At 31.4% G+C, this 22,234-nt stretch overlaps 2 protein-coding genes across 4 annotated transcripts in view; both read left to right on the top strand.

Annotated features, from left to right (window-relative positions):
• LOC142326324 (uncharacterized) overlaps positions 1-7,157 on the top strand; it is an 86,007-nt gene extending 78,850 nt beyond the window's left edge. Inside the window, exon 8 of the transcript XR_012756759.1 lies at positions 7,116-7,157. The gene's annotated coding sequence lies outside the window, so the exon portion shown is untranslated. The remainder of the gene's footprint in view (positions 1-7,115) is intronic.
• LOC142326325 (carbohydrate sulfotransferase 11-like) overlaps positions 3,766-22,234 on the top strand; it is a 32,036-nt gene continuing 13,567 nt past the window's right edge. Inside the window, exons 1-4 of one of the 3 annotated variants that reach the window (XM_075368736.1) lie at positions 3,766-4,192; positions 7,098-7,176; positions 10,076-10,251; positions 15,317-15,465. In XM_075368736.1, coding sequence (XP_075224851.1) covers positions 10,087-10,251; positions 15,317-15,465 — 314 coding nt within the window. In that variant the 5' untranslated portion in view covers positions 3,766-4,192; positions 7,098-7,176; positions 10,076-10,086. Of the gene's footprint in view, positions 4,249-7,097; positions 7,177-10,075; positions 10,252-15,316; positions 15,466-22,234 lie in introns of all 3 variants that reach the window. The other 2 variants (XM_075368737.1, XM_075368738.1) reach the window with 2 other exon arrangements.

Here is a 22,234-nt window from a genome sequence, read left to right as displayed (position 1 = left end):
CTAAACGGATCATCCAGTTAATACGGAGATCCAGAAAAGATTGTATTCTCTCAAGTTCCCTAACAGCTCGTGAACATTCGACCTCATATCGGGGACAGATATAGAGGATGTGGTTCACTGTATCATCAGTCCCACAATCCGGGCATTGACTCGAACACCAAACGAAACCTAGCCAAACGCCCAAAAGGCACCATGCCCGGAGAGAGACTGTGTGATATACTGATTGGGGGGAAACCCATCTAATCGCAGTTACATCAGACACTATAGGAAATACACCATGCCCGGAGAGAGACTGTGTGATATACCGATTGGGGGGAAACTCATCTAATCGCAGCTACATCAGACACTATAGGAAATACACCATGCTTGTAGCGACCTGTGAGGTATTTGTCCACCCGACCTGCCAAGACGCAAGGCCCCGATCCTCAATCTCCTGCTTTCATTCTCACTTCAATAGGTTATTTACCTTGGAAATGTAGTGTTCCTTACGCTCATTAACCAAGATATGTATTGGTTTAACTCCGGCTGTAACACAGACTGTCCTATAACAGCCAACAAGAGGAAACCCACCGGATTGGTTTAGTGGTTAACGCGTCTTCCCAAATCAGCTGATTTGGAAGTCGACAGTTACAGCGTTCAAGTCCTAGTAAAGCCAGTTATTTTTACACGGATTTGAATACTAGATCGTGAATACCGGTGTTCTTTGGTGATTAGGTTTCAATTAACCACACATCTCAGGAATGGTCGAACTGAGAATGTACAAGACTACACTCATACATATCATCTTCTGAAGAATTATCTAAACGGTAGTTACCGGAGGCTAAACAGGAAAAAGAAAGCCAACAAGAGGAGTCGCTGGGCCCGCAGCAAAATGTACGCGTAATACCTAAAAGCTAAGCGGGCCCAGACAGGTGCAGCATATAGCATAATAGCCTCACTGACATCTTTGTAAAGGATAATCATGGTACGGTAATTCAAACTCCCCCCCCCCCCCCACCACAATTCGGGATGAATGACTACGGGTTCCATAAAAACCATCAGCGGCCTTTTTTGCTACATACCGTATATGTTTCTTGAACCGAAAATTCTAATCAAGGATAACACCCAGGTACTTTTGAGCCGTAACGTACCGAATGGGGAGACCAGCCATACGAACCCGGATTCGTCGGGAAGCAGCCAATCGGCCCTTACGCAACATCATTATGGTTTTTACTGAGCTGAAAATCAATTGAATGAGCACAGCACCATCGATGCATATTCCGTCGCAATATTTCCTCTATGTTTGTCTCGTTTATAAAATAATTTAAGATGGCAAATAATGCGAGTGTTGTTGTTTCTTTGAGTTCTATTGATTTGCAGAAAAGTAGTTCTACTGCTGACATACCTTCACAAAATCGAACGTAGGCAGTGAAAATGAGCATCTTTACAGTTATTGCATTGAAAACAATTTGTCACGCGACTTCCCAAAAAGTTGATCCTGTAAATCTTCAGCTATATCTCTAATTCGACAGGCAACAGTATCATTTGATAGAGGTATGAACCGCAAATGTTTTGCAAAATAAGCAACAATTGCGTGACGCTTTTTAAATCTGGCTATTTTATTTGAAACTTAGTGAGGCAAGTTTGTTAACGAACTCATTATAAAGCGTTAATAAATATTTCATTGAAGTTTATTAGGCGTCATGCTGTCAGCTGCCAAAATGTTTGAGCAAATGACACACAGGGGCCTTTCTTCTTCATTTACTTCAGTACTGGTAAGCTCAAAATTGAAGTATTCTTGATTTTATTTCTGGAACCACGCTCGTCTGTACCCTTGATCATCAAAAAGATAGTGAAGCATCCTTCACTATTGTGTAATGCTGGCTTACGCTAAACTGTAAATTTATCCATGATACTGTATAAATTTACTGGGGTGAATATTTAACACCGTAAATTACAATTAACACGTAAATATACATCGATAGATTTGATAGCGGTAGAAAGATCGACTCGATTGAGCTAGCTGGAATTGAACGAGGTATAGCATTTATACACGTTTGCGCAGACATTCGAGACAAATCAGAACTTCTCGCGAAGCCTCAAGAATGTCCGATATGGTGGACGTAAGACAGGCAGGCGTCGATTCTGGTTTTGTCAATAATAAAATATATTATCTGTTTTCCCAATATTAATAAATTTATTTATTCTTGGTAATTTGTAGGGTTTGTAATTAAAGTCGTAGTATAGCTTTAGCGTCAAAATATATTATTATTGTACACATTGCTTTTGTGTGAGGGGGGCGTGATAAAAATTATGATTGAAAATTGGGTCGCAAATAGTGAAAGGTTGAGAAGCTGATCTAGATATCTGTGCATGTAACCCACCGGGTTGGTCAAGTGGTGAACGCGTTTTCCCAAATCAGCTGATTTGGAAGTCGAGAGTTACAGCATTCAAGTCCTAGTAAAGACAGTTACTTTTATAGGGATTTGAATATTAGATCGTGGTTATCGGTGTTCTTTGGTGGTTGGGTTTCAATTAACTACACATCTCAGGAATGATCAAACTGAGACTGTACAAGACTACACTTCATTTACACTCATACATATTATCCTCTGAAGTAATACCTGAACGGTAATTCCCGGAGGCTAAAAAACTCATAAAAAATACATTATTTGTGATAGGCTGAGATATGATGTTAATACCGTTTAGAACCACAATTGGTCGAAGAATTTGTGTGTGGAGTTTTCTGTTACGATTTGTTGGATCTGATGTATGATTAGACTGAATGAATCTGAATTGGACTCTTTGAACCTAGAGTCTGTGATACGCTAGAATGTTACGGTTGGTTAGTATTTATCGGTTACCGATATTTTAAGATTAGATAATTTGGCCATATTTCATTAGTTTTCACACATTACTGAGCTTCTAAAAGCGGATAGAATTTCAACGTAGTTTTAATCGCTAATGATTTTGAATGTTGTTATTTTCCCAAAGTTTAATCACGGAAACAGTTTTGTTTACCTGAAAAATAGATCTCGGAACGTGTATTTTTTGCCTAAGGAAAGGTCCCAGTTATATAAAAAAAAAAATATATATATATTCATATCTTGTGTGAAAATTATTTAGTGACTTTTTGTGACCATGGTGTAGAGGCCCAGTTGCGGTATAAAATCATTCAAAGATACTTTTCAAAACAAAGATTTTATAATAGCCGTCGAAAAAGGTGAATTAATGTTAAAAGATAAATTAATTTTTACAATCTGTAAATCATTAAAATTGTTCAAAATAATTTTTATAAAATTATAACAGTTTAACAAATTATTAGTAGATCACTTCCAAAATTACACAGCTTACTGTATTCTAGGACAGTTTTTTTTGGAACAAATTATTAGTAGATCACTTCCAAAATTACACAGCTTACTGTATTCCAGGACAGTTTTTTTTGGAACAAATTACCTAGCGTTCTCTTCAGTTTAGTTACCAGAGGTATTGTGTAAAGTTGTCATTGTTATACTTTCCTGATATTGAAATATTTTAAAACTTCCCTGATATTTACATTAAGCTTAAAATTACCCATTTAAATGAATTCTACTGCTATGATAGTTTAAAGAACAAAACATTTTAGGTGTGGGATTTTTTACTTTCCCTCTGAATTTGACAGCACCTAATTTTTTGTAACAAGGAGACTACTCCAACATTGATAGTGTGTTAACTGTATTTAAATGTATACTTTTTAATAAAAATAATATTTTTTATCAATCATGCAGTATTATGAAAAGGAAACTATTGTGTTTGTGTATCATTTATCAGTTTAAGTTTCTGTTGTACCAGGAAATTGAATCTTAATATATTAAAAACTTTGCTGTTTTTACCCATGTTTATTCAAACGTAATAAAATAACGATACGATTGATCGACCGAACATTATATTCTCTAGTGGGCTAGGCTTCCGATCTTTACAGAGAAAACAATACGCCATGTGAACCGCTACATTCAACGGACCAGTTTGTTACGCCATAGCGATTGCTCGTAACACACCTAACTATATCAAAACATTAGTAAATGTAACGGAGGGCTTTGACCTTTGAGGTCATCATACTTAACACAAATGCAGAGGCGACTGAGTTGTGAGGCGCTTAGTTGGGACTTCTTTTAAACTTCTTGTATCCTCCAGCTTCGTTCAGTATATGCAGTGAATCTACGTGTAATGACTGGTAATTAATTAAGATACTGTTTAAATCATGAAACATTTTCTGTAATTTTCCGTTAAGTAAGTTAATTATTTTTAAGATAAGATGATTAAAATTAAACTTAATTTTTTTTTCATATTTTCCTGCTAATGAGTTTAATGGAGTTAAAAATTAATGTTTTATTTATCTCAGTGTATTAAACTACAGTAATGTTTTTCATTTAATGTGTGATGTTCATTAAAATACAAGAATAAGTATTATAAATGAATTATTGGAAAACTAAATACATTTGTAACTTTCTTATTAAGTTAAAATTAATGTAACATAAGTTATTGCCTTCCTACGTCTTTCAGAAAATGCGTTTCTAAGTTTATAAACGGTATTTATTTTCATTAGCCAGCTTATTTATTAGCTTAATCTTTGTCCTTATTTGTACATAGTTTATTTTTTATAGAACCATTAAGTGCCATGTGATAACTTTACACCATTTAATGTGAATTTTATATTTGTTATGTAAATGGACTTTGACAAAAGTTTTATGATTAACCCCGAAAACCTTGTTAGTTTATTGTAAATTAATGGGAGATGAATATTTAGAGGTCAGGTCACAATATTTCATAATCTTACTTGCTTCTTATCTGTATTGGTTGTGAACTTATATTAATAAATCAATATATTTAAAATACAAAAAATGGACTTGCCTTCCTCTTGTAAGATCCAAATATTTCATTAATTAAAATTTTATTTGGCTACAACTGTGGAACCAGTAAAAATAAGTACCACTTATGATATATGTTGAAAAGCTCTCAATGAAGGATTATTACTACAGTTAAGAAAAAGTTCAAAATTCAAATTTTTTTTTGATTTTGGGCTTTTTTGGACACTTTTGGTCAAGTCGATTGCAATCAACAGGAGAGGTGCACAACTAGATGTTAGAACAGTCCTTAATCCAAAATTTCAACATCATAAGGCGAATCATTTTTGAGTTATACAATACATACATGAATACAGATGTCACATTGAAACTAGATGGTCAAAATGGATATATTTCCATTGAAATCTGAAAATTTTCACGATCACAATATTTCCTTTATTTTGTACAAGGAAGTAAAAATGAATAAATATTTATCATGTAATAAGTTTAAGTGATTATTTGTTTATTTTTCAATACATTCTTAAGTAGTATTGACTGGTTTGATCATTAGGTGTTAATAGATGGTCAGTAGCATAACTACTGTAATACATGCTGTTAAGTTGAAAATGCATGTAAGCAATGTTTAGTTTCTGTGATCTACGAGTTTACTAGACCATTTATTAAATACGACAGTTATTGTAATTTTATTTACCTAAATATCTGCAATTACAGTTTACAGTTAGTGATGAGAGATGAGAATTTGTGTAGCATGTGAAAAATATTATGCTAATGAGAGTTCATTAGGAAAAGGATTTTGTATATTTTAAGTATAAGTTGATAAATATATTATAATACACATATACATTTACATTTACTTATTTATATAAAATAAATACATACCAAACATCTTAAAAATTTATTGAAAAAAAAAACAACTTAACTGAAAACTGTTTTGTTTTATACAAAACTGTTTTAATGTTATATGTTTTGGAGTTTTTATCCATTTATTTTATCAGATTTTTATCCATCTTTCTATTTATTTCTATTTTAGGATTTATATGGCAGTAAATATTGCACTGAGTTGGTATTATCAGATCATTGTCACTTATTTTGCCATGTTCATCTGATTGCCTAATTATACTTTTTTTCCATATAACTTGAGTGGAAAATTTATTAAATAAAAAATTATTTTGTTTTCACAGATGCTTTGAAAGTTTTATTTGTATGTTTAAAATGATTTATTTAAATATATAAATAAAATGGTTTCTTGCTTATTTTTTTGTGAAAAAAAATTTGCTAAATTAAATTTTGTAATTTTAACACAAATGCTTGAGTAGTTCCTTTTTTACCCGTTGAGTAGCAAATCTACCATTCATTCTTGATGTGATGTACTCATATAAAAGTGTATTATTTTGTACTGATCAGTGTAAAACATTTATTTCTTTGCACTCATTTTCTTTTATTTACAAGAATATGGTTTCTTCTTGTTTACTTTTTTGTGTTTGATCTATTTCAATATAGTTAGAATTATTTATAGGGTCAATCATATTTTTAATTAACTAGAAAAAGTTGCATAAAAATTACAAAATAATTTTTTGAAATCTCCAAATTGCAGTTTTTAAAGTTGGTGGCAAATTAATGTTAATCAAATTAGTTGTTTTTAATTTGGTAAATTTCAAAATCTGAAAAAAAATGAAAAAAATCTTTTTTACTTTTTCTTTGCAATTTTTTTATATACTAAGTACATATAAATGAATAAATGTGATCACGCAAAAATTTTATTTTAAAATATTATTGGGGAGATGTAATTAGTTTCCCAAATTCAAAATGTTGATCTTTAAATATCTGTGTATCTGATTTGGTCTTGGGGAAAAAGTGCTAAACTATGCAATTACATCAAAAAGGGCTGTCATTTTATATTAGTTTATAGAGTTGTAGTCTGTAATTTTTAATTTCTGATTCTCATAAAAATTTTCTTAAAACTGGCCTTCATTGTTTATGTGTTTTAAATCAATTTTGCTTTTTAGGCTATTAGAATTAGTTTGAAATTATTAGTATTTAAGAAGTTTATTTGTCTTTCTTTTATTGTGCGTGCTTTTCATATTACTTTTGTAGCCATTTTTTGTTTTTAATATTCATAATTCATTTTTCCTTCTTTTTTAAAGCAACAAACCAACATGTACATTTTCATTCCAAATGAGTACCCTATTTTTTTTACTTCCAGCTTTTACCTTCTATTGCTTTTCTTTATTCATTCTCTTCTTATTTCTTTTTTCTAATGCATAAATGCAAAAGTTTGTTTGTTTGCAACAGCATTGTACAAGAACCAACGGATTGCTTTCAAATTTTCAAGACATATTCAATGTTATCTCAGGTAAGGTTTTAAGCCATAGATCAAACTCCTAGCCAGGTTTCTTGGCTGATACATTTACAAGGCTTGGGTAATAATTTATTATGAAATTAGCACAATGCGGAGAAAATTTTCTATTTTTATTGCATTATTTGATGCAATGGTAGTCAAAACAAAAGATAAATAAAGCACAACTGCCAAAATAAAAATCATTGCTGACAAATATTGCTCTTTAGTATAAGATAATTACTAATATAGGATAATTAAATAAAAGAGTGTGCGGGTGACAATTTTGTATATAGTATAATTTTTTCAAATATTTAAAATTTAAACATATATATTCTTTGACCCCCCCCCCCCCCATGCAGGGTCATACATCTAAATCAATTCAGCTGTTCATCTGCTACGATGGAACAAACAAACTGATATATACACCCTACACCCTAAATATATACATGTGTATATATATTTACACCCTAAATATATATACACCCTAAATATCTTACTTTTTTTTTTGACAGTCATATAAAAAAACAATGTCATTCCCAACTGATAACAATTGATTTCTTAAAAGCTTAATGCATTCAAAGTAGACAATGAGCTCATTTTTAAAATGTTTAGGAAATAAAATACACCAGAGCTGATTCATCATCTACCTACATCACATGTAACAGTCAGTTGATTATTAAACTGATTGATTGTTTAAATTGTTAAATTAGTTGGCTGCTGTTGATTGACAACTATAATGAAGCGCTCAATGCAATGATATAACTCAAATTTATGACTAATACAATTATGATAACAGTTCGATAAATGCTGTACATCATGCTTTCCTTTGGCTTGTGACAGGTGTATTTAGATCAAGCCCTGTCGCAAGCTTACTTGTTGACTGTGGTGAGCCATCACTTTGGAATAGATGGGACCAGCTTTTAGCATCTTATTTTGCCTGTCTCAAAGGACAGCCAAATTACCTGGCTTTTGACTCAGTCCTTGGGAATCCTAATTTACAAAGGTATGAGGACCATCCACATTGTAATGCACCTGTAGGTGTTTGTGCCCTACATCTACTGCATGTTATAAATGTTGACACACCTTCAATTTTTCCAATACATCTGTGCTCATATCCTCCATGGGGAATCAACCTTATAAACTTGTTTGATCTTACAATATACAATAAAGGATCAACACCACCTACTGTCTTCCAGTAAATGTTTCACTGTATTTTCTCCAAGATAAACCCAGATGCTGTACTATACACAGATGGATCGAAACAGAACGATACTGTTGGTTGCGCATTTATTTTCAATGATAGAACTTATATGTTTGGTCTTCCTGGTATTAAAAGCATGTTTACTGCTGAACTATTTGCTATAAATAGGACTATGAATATCATTAACCCTAAGTACCAAAATATCCTTAGTAATGACTCATGTAGTGCACTGCAAACTTTAGAAGATTTTTACTCTAAACATCATCCTTTGTTCACTGAAACCTATAACACAGTCGCTGAGTTGAACAGTCACAACACACAAGTGAGTTTCTGTTGGATTCCTAGCCACATGGGAATCACAGGTAATGAATGTGCAGATTTCGCTGCTAAAGACACATGTAATCAACCTCCTTTCATCACTTGTGTTGCTGCTTCTTATTTTATTAATTGTATAAAACAGTCTCTTTGAGCAAACTGTTGGATTCCTAGCCACATGGGAATCACAGGTAATGAATGTGCAGATTTCGCTGCTAAAGACACATGTAATCAACCTCCTTTCATCACTTGTGTTGCTGCTTCTTATTTTATTAATTGTATAAAACAGTCTCTTTGAGCAAAGTGGCAAGGTGACTGGATGGCTACCATTCATAATAAACTCCAACACATTAAAGATTCGGTGTTGCCATGATGCAACAGAGTGGTCCTCTGTCAATTGCAGTTAGGACACAGCAGAATTATACATGAGTACCTCATGTCAGTACACACACCACTATGCATATGATGCAACTACCGCTTGACTGTGTGTCACATATTTGTGGACTGCATACTTTATGCAGCGTTGTTGTAACTTTAAATCCCAGAGAAACATTCATTAAATTCTGGGCAATAATAAGTAAGGTTTAGACCGGGTGTTGCTATTTTTACAGAGTGTTAATATTTTACACAAAATTTAAAATTGTAATATATTTTTTGTTCTCGTGTTGAACAATTATTTTAATGTGTTTGTTTTTCTTTTCATTTAATTGTTTTGATTTTTATTTTTTTTTTATTCAGTATCTGAGAAAAGACCTTCTACACCCTACTCAGACTTATTGATGTTTTATTTAAATTAAGTTTCCCACTGTGATATTAGTTTTAATTTTTATTTCACTCTAATATTTTAGTTTATATGTTATAGTTTTTTAGTCTGTTATCCGAGAAGGGGCCCTTTACACCCTTCTTGGACTTTGTTGAATGTTATTTATTGTTAGTTTTTTGCTGTGATATTAGTTGTAAGTTTTTTTTTTACACTAGTTTTAGTTTATTTTATTTTTTTTATAAACAAATTTTTATACCAAGCGATGATACGAAAGCGTTTTTTGCCCTCCAAAAAAAAAAAACAGTTTGATAAAATGCAGAATTAAATTAAAAACAAACGCAATTATACATTGAACAAAGCTATGCTCTCCAATATTTTCAAGGAAAAATAACACTGTGGTAATTTCAAAACTACTTATAAAATGAACAAGATTATATTAAAAAAACATTAACAAAACACACATTGATAAATAAAACAAGTCAGGATTACAAATTAAACTGTTACAAATTATACTGCAGTTAATGCATTGAATTTGACAGATACACATTCATTTATAGGTACAAAGAAAACATGCTGTTGAAAAATAAAAGAAGATATATTGTTTATGTGTATATGCTAATAACTAATTTTTTAAGTTTCAGATTAAATGCAAATATATGTAAATTATCCATTATGTTGGAAATTATTATCGGGATTATTATTAATTGTTTTTTTAACAACAATAGCAATAGCAAATTTTCTTCATACTGGAAGACAACACAAGAAACAAAGCAGCATTTTATTAAGTGAGGAAGATATTAAAATTTTAATTGTAAGTACCTTATTTAACACTTTGTCAAAGAATTTATAATTATATTTCAAGAAGTTATAAAATGCATTTGCCTTATTTTTCTCCTAGTTTTAAAAACTTGCTTTCTAAATATGTGCTCCCAGAAGAATTTCTCTAGTTACTACACAGCTTCATTAATGGTTTTGAGTTAAGCCATTAAAAAAGTAAGTATATAAAGTCATGATTTCCTTTTAAATAACTAGAAGTATGCTTAATAAGTTCTTTTCAAATATATGATTCTGTAGTATTTTAGACGGCTGTTTGTCATTTTAAAGTAGTTATGTTTGCTTGTTTGTTGGCATGCTGTTTTTATCACATACAATAATATACAGTGGATTCCAGATAATTGGAACACTTTGGGACCAAACAGCTGCCACTATTAAGCAATATTAATGAAAAACGAGAAGATATGCACAAATATGGTGCTGTACATACCGATTATTATTTACGATTTTAATGTCTTATTATTCAAAATTTTATTTTTAATACTGTATTATTAAAATTTTGAATAAGACATTAAAATCATAAATTATATCTCTTAATTGGTTAAACTTCTTGAAAAAATTCTTATGTTTTGCTCTGTTGTCTTCCTTTTCATTACCTGACTTTCTATAAATTTGGCACAGACTCACAATTCTGCTAGCAGGCTTCCTTCACTACCTTCTTGCATAAAATACTGCTGAAGTCCGTCAAAGAATCTTTTTGCATCTTGCGTAGATATGCCTTTCACTTTTGATTTGTCTTTGTCTCCTGCATTGCCCAATCTTATGGCCTGAAAATAAATGTGGAGAAGACACATGTACTAACAACAGATGGCTCACATGCCATCGTCCAATTGGACAACAGCCATGGATCACCATGCATGGAAGCATCTTATTAATGAAATAAGACAACCATTGGTACCTACAGCAGTGTACAGACTTAGGAGTTGATCCAATCCAAACACAAGCTAGGGATCAAAGAAGAAGAAGAAGGAGAAGTTACTTACTTCCCTATAATTTTTAATTACTTACTTCTCTATAATTTTTAAAGAATGGCTAAATGACCTACATCACTAATAGAGTTGTGTTATTATAATAGTAAAATAAAAAACTTACAAATTTGAGGACCTTATAAGTGACATTTTGGGCCATTAAAACAATATAATTTTACATGAATTATACTAATATGTTTCTGTTTTTACAAAACTGTTCCAATTAAACAGCTGCCCTGATTAACTGGCGGTCCTATTAACTGGAATTCACTGTACTTCTTGGAGTGAGTATCCAATATCAAGTAACACTGATGGCTCAATGTCCATGGTATGCTGCAGCAGCAAGTGCACACAATTGATTATTTTTTTTCAGAATTAAGATTCTGTTAAGATTCTTTCCTCTGTAATACATTCTCTGAGATCTTATGCATTGTTCCATCTCACACATCACCTGAGCAGAATTTGCTTAGCAATAGTCTTTGTCATAGACCCCAGATCCCAAGGAATCCTTTAAATGGAATCGGAGGAGATGGTATAGCCAATGCGAGCTATAGCCGCAATTGTGCCAAGTTGCCTTCAGCACATTCCAGTATAGTGCCAGATCAGTAGGTTCTCGTTGAATTTCATATAGATGTCTGCATTCTCTGTTCTCAATCTCTCTATTTAAGTCAGTCTGAGCATGCTGGCAGCTGTCCTCCTATATCTGGTCAGGAAGTGAGTGAGAAGCTGGACTGGACTCACATTTAATGTGTTGTAATTTTTTTATTATTTGAATGTGCCTTCTTGACTTATACATGTATATAGAAAAATTTGAATGTTGTGTTAATATTAATGTATATGTACCCAGTTTCCATGAGATGATTTGAAAATTAATAATTTTGATGTATGTGTGATGCTCAGTGTTCTTAGTATCTTAGAATGAATGAATATTAGATTGTAGTTATATTATGTTTTTAATTAAATCATCATCTTCAATTTTGATCTGGTAGTTCATCATTTTATATTTTTGTTTATATATAAATATAGTGTTTCTAGACACTCTAGATAATCATTTATCATCCAAATCTCCAAAATTTCTTAAGTTTTTTCTACAATCTGTAGGACTATGTTAGAATTCTAACAGGTGGTCAGCTACATTAGATATCCCTCTATTTCTATTTTTGTATACTGTGTAATGTTCTGTAAATATTTCTTTAAATGATGTATTTGTTTTACCAATAATTATATGTATATTTAATAATAATTATACATACATTCACAATTTTGCCAATTACATCTTTTTCTCCTTTGTGTTTTGCTGTTTTCAAATGTTATATGTGGTGTAATAATTTGACACGCATGGCTTTGCTAGTTTGTTTGTAGAAGCTGCTGAATAGTTAATGATAGTTAATCGTACCTGTAGTAGTGGTACATCATGTTCATAGATTTTAGTTTTGAGGTACAGAAGGTATTGTTTAATTTTACAAGTATGTTTGTTTTTTCAAGTACTTTGCCATTAATCCACCCTGTGTAAACTTCTCCTATATGTGTTGTATTGCATGAAAATATTTTTTTTTAATTTATATTTCTTAAAAGTTAGTGTTATCTTAAAAGTTTTAAATTACTAAGTAACAAAAGTTATGTCTTTAAAATAATAATGTTATCTATTTAATTGGAGAGTGAATTTAAAAAGCCTACTTTGTTCCTTAGCATAAATTATATACTATGTACCAGTTTTAAATCTGTAGTTACTACTAGGGAATAGAAATGGATTTATCAACTATTTTCAATCTACAGTTTATATGTAAAAAAACCAATCTTGATCTGGTATCTGATTGATATATAAAATCTGTTGAAAGATCTGAGATCTGCCAAATCTCAGTACAAATGTAACAATGGCACAGGAAATGCCATGTTGGACAGCTCCTTGTGAATTTTTATAGCACCGCTGTTTTCCTCCCAGCATTAATATGTTAAAAAAATGTTATATGACATTAACCATTTAATTATTGTTATATTTTATAGTTTGGCATTATATTTTTGTTTGAAATTTTGGTATAAGATCAAATTTAGAACACTGTTTTTATTGTTTTTTTTAATTCAGTAATTTAGTATTGCAGTGAGTATTTTATTTATGCTAGATACAGTTTACATGCAATATATTACTAGATAATTTTTTGCTTAATACTAAGAGTTTATCAAATAGCTCACAATGAACAGTGAACACCACAAAAATCAAGAACTAAAAACTTTTGCCCAGGTAGTATTGACAAACACATTGTTGTATTGACAAGTGTAGATATTGCAATTTCTTTCAAAAAAGATAGTTAAAATACATTTCAAAGCAACTGCTTCATCAACAGTGTTATATTAAACAATATATAACGAAAATGTCTAATCTTATCACATAGGAAAAGAAAACTGACTGAAATATCTGTTGGTTAATATGTAATTAGAAAGTTCTGTAATTACTTTTCTGGCTAGTTATGTTATTACTTATCAGGTCAAATTTTGCATGTAAAGAGTTTTGCAAATTTTGATGTTTTACGATCCCCTCTAACAAAAAAACAGTTTAGGATTGAAAAATCCCATTGTGTGGGTGTGTGCATGCGTGCGCATGTGTGTGCACACCTCCAGCATAAATAGCTTCCAGTAAGCTCCAGTATATAGTGCGTACTATGTCAAATAACCTTCATAAAGAGGTGAATGAAAGCAAAAAAATTTTTTTCTTCTTTGTTGATTCTGGACTTGCATGTATGTGTGTTATGTATGAATTTATCTATGTTGGCCTGTATTTGCCTTATATCTCCAGATTGAATGGACCAATTTGATTGAAATTTGCATGATTACTTCTGTAGATTGGACACATTGATTCTGTTTTATTTTGGTCACAATTGCTCAAGGAAGCAGGAAGAATACAGAAAACCAGGGTTCCATATTTCAAATTTTTATTTAAAGGATAGAAGAATCTTTTTCACTTAATTTAATTTCCCTTAGATAGCTAATTTCTGATTAAGTTTGGTCTTATTCAGACCTCAATAAAGAGGTGGAGGCAAAAATCATTTATAATTTCTGGACTCACATTTCTGAAGTCATATTCTTTTAGTAATTAGATGATTCCATTACATTAGTATGTCACTTAGATTAAATTTTCAGCTAATTTCATCATAAGAAACATAATTTTTTAAATATTTTTAGTTTATCACGTTTTGCTTCTATCTTTAGACTGGATTAACTAATTTTTATAAAATTTTGTATGATGACTTCTGAATACAAGTCACTGATGCAGTTTAATTTTGGTTACAATTGGTTGAGCAGGTGAGGAAATTAGTCTTCCTGCCTTTGCCAGAAAAGTTATCTAGTTAATTTTCAGCTTTTCAAAAATTACTGAAGTAATTTTTTACTTATTTGTAAAAAGTAATACACTAACTTTAATAAAAACAATCAATGCACTGAAAGGTGCAGACGAATGGAAGCATATTTTTCAGTTATTTAGAAAGTGGGCCGTGATTTTTTTTTTTTTCTTTTATAGTACAAACTCTTTTTAGATCAGTAAAATACATTTAAATACAATAAAATGTGCATTTATTTATGTAATAAATTAAAATTTGTTGTTTAATATTAATTTGCTGGTTTAATACAAGTTTATAACTTTTATATGTTACTTTAGGGCAGTAGTTACGAGCTTAATCTGAATTTTTCTGGGTCTTTGTGTTCATTTACAGTTTGTGCTTCATTAACTTATTATATGATCTTATGCATTTTATAAATGGTCTTGAAAGTAACACAAGACATTCTTTCCTGAAGTTGTTATAAATTTTGTATGACTGCTGGTTGACATATATTAATTAGTTATGTATATTTTCTGTCGCTACAGTGCTTTTTGATTTTTTTAATAAATTTATATAACATTTATTTGCTACAAATTTGAATGAGTTATTCATGTCCACTGACTAGAATATGTGACAAGACAGAGAGTGTGTATTTGATAATGCAGTATTTATAAATTTTTTTTTAGGAATTATTTAAGAATTTGGAATCTTATTTTAAAAAATATGATAAAAATCTATTTTAAATATTAATACTATTTTATAGAGAGATGCTGAAAGTTCTAATTCAAAACGCATTCAACGAGTTCAAAAAGTCTGTCAGGATTATAACTTGGGTTTATTCAAAAATGAAGCAAGGGCATCACCATTTAAACATCCTCCAACTCCTCAGTACAGTGTCTTTTATATTGATCTGTGAGTACGTTATTGCTTGTGAATTTAATTAAAAAGATATAATAATTTATTATATTTTTATATTATTATTTATATATTATTATATATAATAAGTTATTTACTAGTGCTAATTTACATTTTTTTATTTTTTGTTATTAACAAGTTTTTTGTTTTAGTTTAATTTAGTAAGTTTTTACATCTATTATAATCACAACTGTGATTATGACTTGAAATATAAATTGCACCTTAAAATGTCATACATAAACAAACCTGTAGAAAGTGAGAAATGAATAGGTTTTTCAATTTCTTTTTCTCAAAAAAATAAATAAATAAAATGTTTTTGCACATCAGCCTACTAAAATAGAGGTTTTAAAGGGGATACTTTCACTTTGTTTAACTTATAAACTGATTACATTACATTTAAATTATAAGAAGAGTAAAATGTTCAGGTTTACACACACTGTGGGATCTTAGCCAAACTACCATTAACTGGACTCTTGTAGAATCCCTGGATGGGAAACTTGTCCTTAGATATGCCAACATACAGATCCACTATGTACAAAGTCCTGTTGCTGAAGTAATTACTTTAACTGCCAGTACACTTGTATCACTTCAGATGTCAGATGGAAGGAACCAGTATAGCAAGTAAACAGTTTAGGTCCTACAGTTCCTACACAGGAAGAAGAAATCAAGTATAAGGTAAAAGGATGGAGAAAGTAAAAGCTATTTCTTAGGCCACACAAGTGTGATTAATCAACTCAAAAGTGGACAATGAGTTTACAATTGAATTTATTGATGCCTTTTTGCAGGGTGGTAGGAGGAGTGTTCCTACATTAAATTCAAAATTGTAGCTTCCAACTTTTACCCCAATTCCCAATGGTCTTTGAATGGTTCAAGTAGCTGATTTGTACCTACAATCACAGCAGTGCCAACAGCCAAGAGGCAAGCATTAGTCTTAATTGGTAGATGTCTCAGGTCAAAATTTCTATGCTGACTTTATTTAATTCTATTATTTTTTTAATATGCATTAACACAGATGAATTCTATAATATAGCATTTATAATAACATTTAAAAGAATCTGTGGAAAAGAAACTATATGAATTTCATGTGTGCTGATTATTATTTTATTTTAATATAACAATTAACTTAAAAATCTTTATGAAGATGTGGAAGTAGGAATTACATGGGGAATGAAGGAGTAGCAAGCAAATAAACAGATTTATTTTATAAAACTTGAAAAAATTAAAATAAATAGATTTATTTTAATTTTCAGTTTGCTTGTTACAAACAGAAAATATGTTTAGCTTGTAGCACATAAACTAAAAATTAAAATTAATTTACTTATTTATTTAATAAAAAAAAAAAAATCATTAAATAATAAAAAATCCTCTGTATTAATGTATATGTAAGAAAAGAATAGTTAAAAAAATACAATAAGGATACTTGAACACAAGACCTCACATTATGTGAACACATCCTACTCGGTTGCTGCTGCTGTGACTAGATATATAAATAAGCTACTTGAACCACTCAGAAATCTTTAAATGGTTTTACTTGGAGGTGGGACCAAGTCGGAAGGTGTAGGCATTTTTGATTTAAAGTAGAGACTCCCGCCTACCATCCTGCAAAAGACCATCCCAAGCTGACTGTCTGCCTTTGTTAGTACAATGTTTAATTAGAGAGTTCTTATATAATATTACATACTACTTAATTCATTTTTGTTGGATTTATGGAGCTCCATCTCCCATCATTAAATAATTAACTTGGGTGGGCTTAATATCTGACCTAATTCTTTGTAAGTACTATTTGTAAAATTTACATTCATAATGATTTTTGATATATTATTATTAACCTTATTACTGTGATAAATATTACTTTGCATAAGAATAAAACATTATAATTGTTATAAGCATGTTATTATAAAATTTAGATTTGTAATTGTCAGCTTTATAAAATTTACTTTAAATATTATTTTACATTTGATAATTATTATTTTACCAATTAGTAAACTATTTTAATGGGTTTTACTATTTTAAATTTTATAAAATAAATAAAAATTATTAATACAGTCTTGTGCAATTGAGCTTAATTGACTTTTAAGAAGTTGACCAAGTGGTGGTAAGCTGTATTCAAGAATTAATACTATATATGTATGTGTGTGTGATTGTAAAATGCTGCATGGATTGAAAATATTATCAGATATTTGTGTAGCAAGAATTTTGGTACAACAGCTCAGTAGAGTTATTGAAGAAATTCAGAAATATCTAGACCAAAGGAACCATTAAACAAGTGCAGTTAGATTAACTTTAGGCATAAGATTTGGCTGTGCAATAAGTTTCAGTAAGAACAATGTCAATATATTTTCTGATAACTTGAAAAGTGTTGTAGATATAGGTTCGAAAGTAAGACAATGAATGTGGATGAAACAGGTATTCAAATCATTCAAGAACCAATAAAATAATAGCTGAAAAGAGAACCCACCTAGTAGCAAAAGCTACTTCAGCAGAGAGAGGACAGACTGTCATCATGGTTCATTGATGTAAGAGCTATACTAAACATGGTCCATCCATGTTCATCTTCACAAGAGTCTTTTTTAAGACACTTTATCCAAAGTGGACCACCTCAATGCTTCAGAACTTCTTACCCCTTAGGATGGATCACAGCCTCCTCATTGTTTATATTTATTAAATACTTTCATAGTCAAATAAGAATGTCAAAGGAGCATCCTTGCCTACTGATTTTGGACAACCATGATTCCCACCTATATAGTGAAGTATTGAACTTCTGGAGTGACAATTGGAGCATAATGTTGTCATTTCCACTACATACGTCTTGCCCCTACAACCTTTTGACTATTTGGTAATCGGGCCTTTCAAAAGGTTTAATTTGCAGTGGTGGACAACTGGATGGCTATCAGTCCAGGAAAGATGGTTCAATTTATGAAAAGAATTGTTAAAAATGCTCTTCCTAATGCTTTGAGCCAAAAAATATAATTTCTGGATCTGAGGCCATTAGAATCGTGCTAATTAATAGTCATCTTTACTAATGCTGACTTCCTTTCAAGTTAACAAACAGACCACTGACTGCAACTGAGCAGGTTCCATCTTCTTTCTTTTTCTGTTAGCCTTTGGAACCACCATAAGGCATTACTTCAGAAGATGAATGAGGATAATGTGTATGAATGTAAATGAAGTGTAGTCTTGCACAGTCTCAGGTCGACTCTTCCTGAGTTGTGTGGTTAATTAAAACCCAACTACCAAAAAACCCCGGTATCCATGGTCTTGAATTAAAATCTGTATAAAAGTAACTGGTCTTTACTAGGATTTGAACCTTAGCACTCTCAACTTTAAAATCAGCTGATTTGCGATGACGAGTTCACCAATAGACCAATACGGTAGATTGAGCAGGTTCCATCTACCTGTACAGATGAAGACCATAAGAAATTACAGTAGGCGAATTAGAACCAACACAATTCAGAAGTAAGAATGCCTCTCAACTTATAGTTAGTCCTTTCAAGTAATTAGTCATCCATATCCAAAAACTGGGGACCGTGAAGGAAAACAGTCTATAAAATCGGTAGTACTCCTGTGAAGGATTAGTTAGAAAATAATGTCAGAGAAAAGAAATCAGGAGATTAAAAAAGTAAACAGGGCAAAAAAAATTTGTAAAAAATCCATGTATATTGAGAATAAAACACAAAATCTTCTAAAAGTTAAAAGAAGGCAATATCAAAAACGGTGCATACAAAAGGAGCCGGATTCAGAGTTTGATAAACACCAAGGTGATTTTTGTGTAGTGTGTTTAAAGCTGTACTCTGAATCAAAATCAAGGTAAAACTTGACCCAATGCATCTTCTGCAAAAAGTAAGCACATATTTAATGTGGAAAGAACACTAAATTATATATATGCATCCATTGTTCATCTGATGCATTGAATAGGCTTCAGGGTTGGAAAATAATTTTTTTTATTATATTTGTTAATTAATAGTTTTTTTATATGATTTATTTCCTTTAATTGTTATTAGTTTTAACTTCGTTTTGGCTAAATATAGTCTTTTGAGTTTAGTTATTTTATTGTTATTATGATTCCTTATATGATATCAAATATAATGGGTACCAATTTTTTTTTTCTTGCAGTTAGCCTATTTTCAGTGACAGGCCAAAATAAAATCCTGTGTAAGTGAGTACAACTTGTTCCATTCTAGTATCAGCTAGCCCTGAGGGAAAGGTGGGGAAAGTTGATTACACTTGACTTGCTTATGGAAATTTTTTTTTAAGAATTAAGGTTATTCATTAGTGAAGTGAACTGAGTTTTTAAAAAAAAATAGTTCATAGTATTAGAAAATTCTAAAACTTAACAAAAATGTTCTTTAAAAAAATTATAAGACAATAAAATAAAAATCATATCAACTAGCCCCCAGAGTCTCTCTTACACTAAACAGAATAATTGTATTACGATTATTCAAATAGTTTGGCAATTTATAAAAAATGTCAGCAGAAGTGTGTTATAGCCCTTTCTTGTAAGCCAAGTATTGTGTTAGATTATACAAAAACAATTCTTTTATCTGGTTTGGTAGCAGTGGATAATGTTGTTTTTTAAGAGTAAGTGACTATTATTAGTAACAGAGATTGCACATTCAGAAATATAAACACTAAAAGATAAGTACATATTCAATTTTTTAAATATTGGTCCTAATAAATATTTAATAATGATAACATAAATATTTAATAATGATGACATAAATAATTAATATTTAATAATGATAATAAATATGTAATTAATGTCATAGTAATAATGACATTGAATTAGCGATTTATTAAGGCATTGCAAAGCAAAACAGTGCAGTTTGATTGTATTAAAAACGAAATTAATTTTGTAGTCCCAAAAAACTTTGTCATTAATAAAATATTCAGATATTTAGATTCATGACCTACAGAAATACTATCATTATCACTAATGTGAATTCTATCTACACAATTAGAAATGTTACGTCTGCCTGAGAAGCATAGTGCCAACAGTTTATCCATATTTAAATTTACTAGGGTTATTTTTTTTTCAAGGTCCGATCAGTCACGAAATTAAAACCACAGTAAAAATAAAAAATTTTTTATTTGTAACAAGTACTTACATAGTTATGCTATTTCTCTACATAGTCGCCACTCTGATTTAGATTTTTGTCGTAGCATGGTACCAACTTTCCAATACCCTCATCATAGAACGGAGCCGCCTGTGTTTTCAGCCATGTTTCTACGCTGGTCTGTAGCTCGATGTCTGTGCCAAATTGTTGTCCTCCTAGCCAGCGTTTCATGTGAGTAAAGAGGTGAAAATCGGATGGAGCCAAGTCTGGGCTGTGGTGGGTGATCAAACACTTCCTAACGAAAATGCTGCAGCAGTGCGGCCGAGCATTGTCATGGAGAAAGACAATGCCTGATGACATCATTCCTCTCCGCTTATTCTGAATTGCCCTTTGTAGACATTGAAGAGTCACGCAGTATGAGGCTGCTGTGATGGTCATGCCACGTTCCATGAATTCCACCAAGAGAACTCCATTCTGGTCCCAGAACACATTAGCCATATCCACTTTCTGTTGGAGAAGGTTTGCTTGAACTTCTTTGGTTTACTGGGAGAATGAGAATGCATCCACTGTTTGGATTGTTCTTTTGTTTCTTCAGTTTCAAAATGGACCCATGTCTTGTCCCCTGTGACAATTTTGTTAAAAAATTTTCTCCTTCATTGTGGTAGCGCTGGAGAAATGTTAGGGAGGCACCCATTCTCATTGCTTTGTGATGGTCAGACAGCATCTTGGGAACCCATCTCACACACAGTTTGCAGTACTGAAGTCTGTCAATCACAATGGTGTAGAGAGCTGACCTTGAAATTTCAAGTAACAAATCACTCAATACAGAAATTGCAAACTGACGATTTTTTCGAATTGCCTCATCCACTTGCTCAACGACATCATCGGTTGACACTCGCTTCCTTCCCTGACCGCTATCATGAACATCTGCATGTCCTGCTTTAAAGTTCCTGCATCATTGTCGCACGTTGCTGTCACTCATTGAGGTTTCACTGTACACATTACTTATTCGTCTATAAATTTCAGCTGCATTACACTCCTAAGCCTGAAGTAATCGAATTATTGCACGCACTTCACACTTGGCAGGAGATGCTATTGTTGTAGACATGTTTACGTGCTAGCTGCGTGTTCAGAACTAAATGAAGTGATGCGGCGTGTTTGAAAACCATACTAGAGATGCTGAGCAACACATACGTGCAAAGGTTCACCTGATTTTTGCATGGGTTTTTATTTCGCAACCGATTGGACCTTGGAAAAAAAAATAACCCTCGTAGATGGTTACAAAATCCATCCAGTAAATATTTCTTTGAGCTGCTATCATACAACTTTTATTTCCTTATAAGTACAGATTTACATTTATTATACATACATTTGTACATTTATTATAGATACAGATGTATCTATGCAGAATATGTATACATAGTAGTATCTGTATCTTTAGTTGATACAGTTGTTTCTTTTCTGTGAGAAAAGATTTATAATGAATGGCTCAAGACTTTTAGGGATGACACTAATAATCAAAAAAAAAGTAGGACTGAGAACACCTCTTGAGACACTCGGCCCACTCACGTCAGATGTTCTGTATCTTTAAGTGAGGATCTAAACTTTAGATGTGTATTTTTATCAAAAAATAAAATTTCAACTACTTCATTACAGTTAGTAAAGTATCACTTTAACCTATAGTAAGCAACACTTCTGATACCATAGCTACT

The sequence above is a fragment of the Lycorma delicatula genome, chromosome 6 (assembly GCF_047948215.1).
Source record: "Lycorma delicatula isolate Av1 chromosome 6, ASM4794821v1, whole genome shotgun sequence".
Taxonomy (NCBI): Eukaryota; Metazoa; Arthropoda; class Insecta; order Hemiptera; family Fulgoridae; genus Lycorma; species Lycorma delicatula.
The sequence above is the reverse complement of the archived record's forward strand: the minus strand, read 5'-3'. Positions and strand labels throughout refer to the sequence as shown.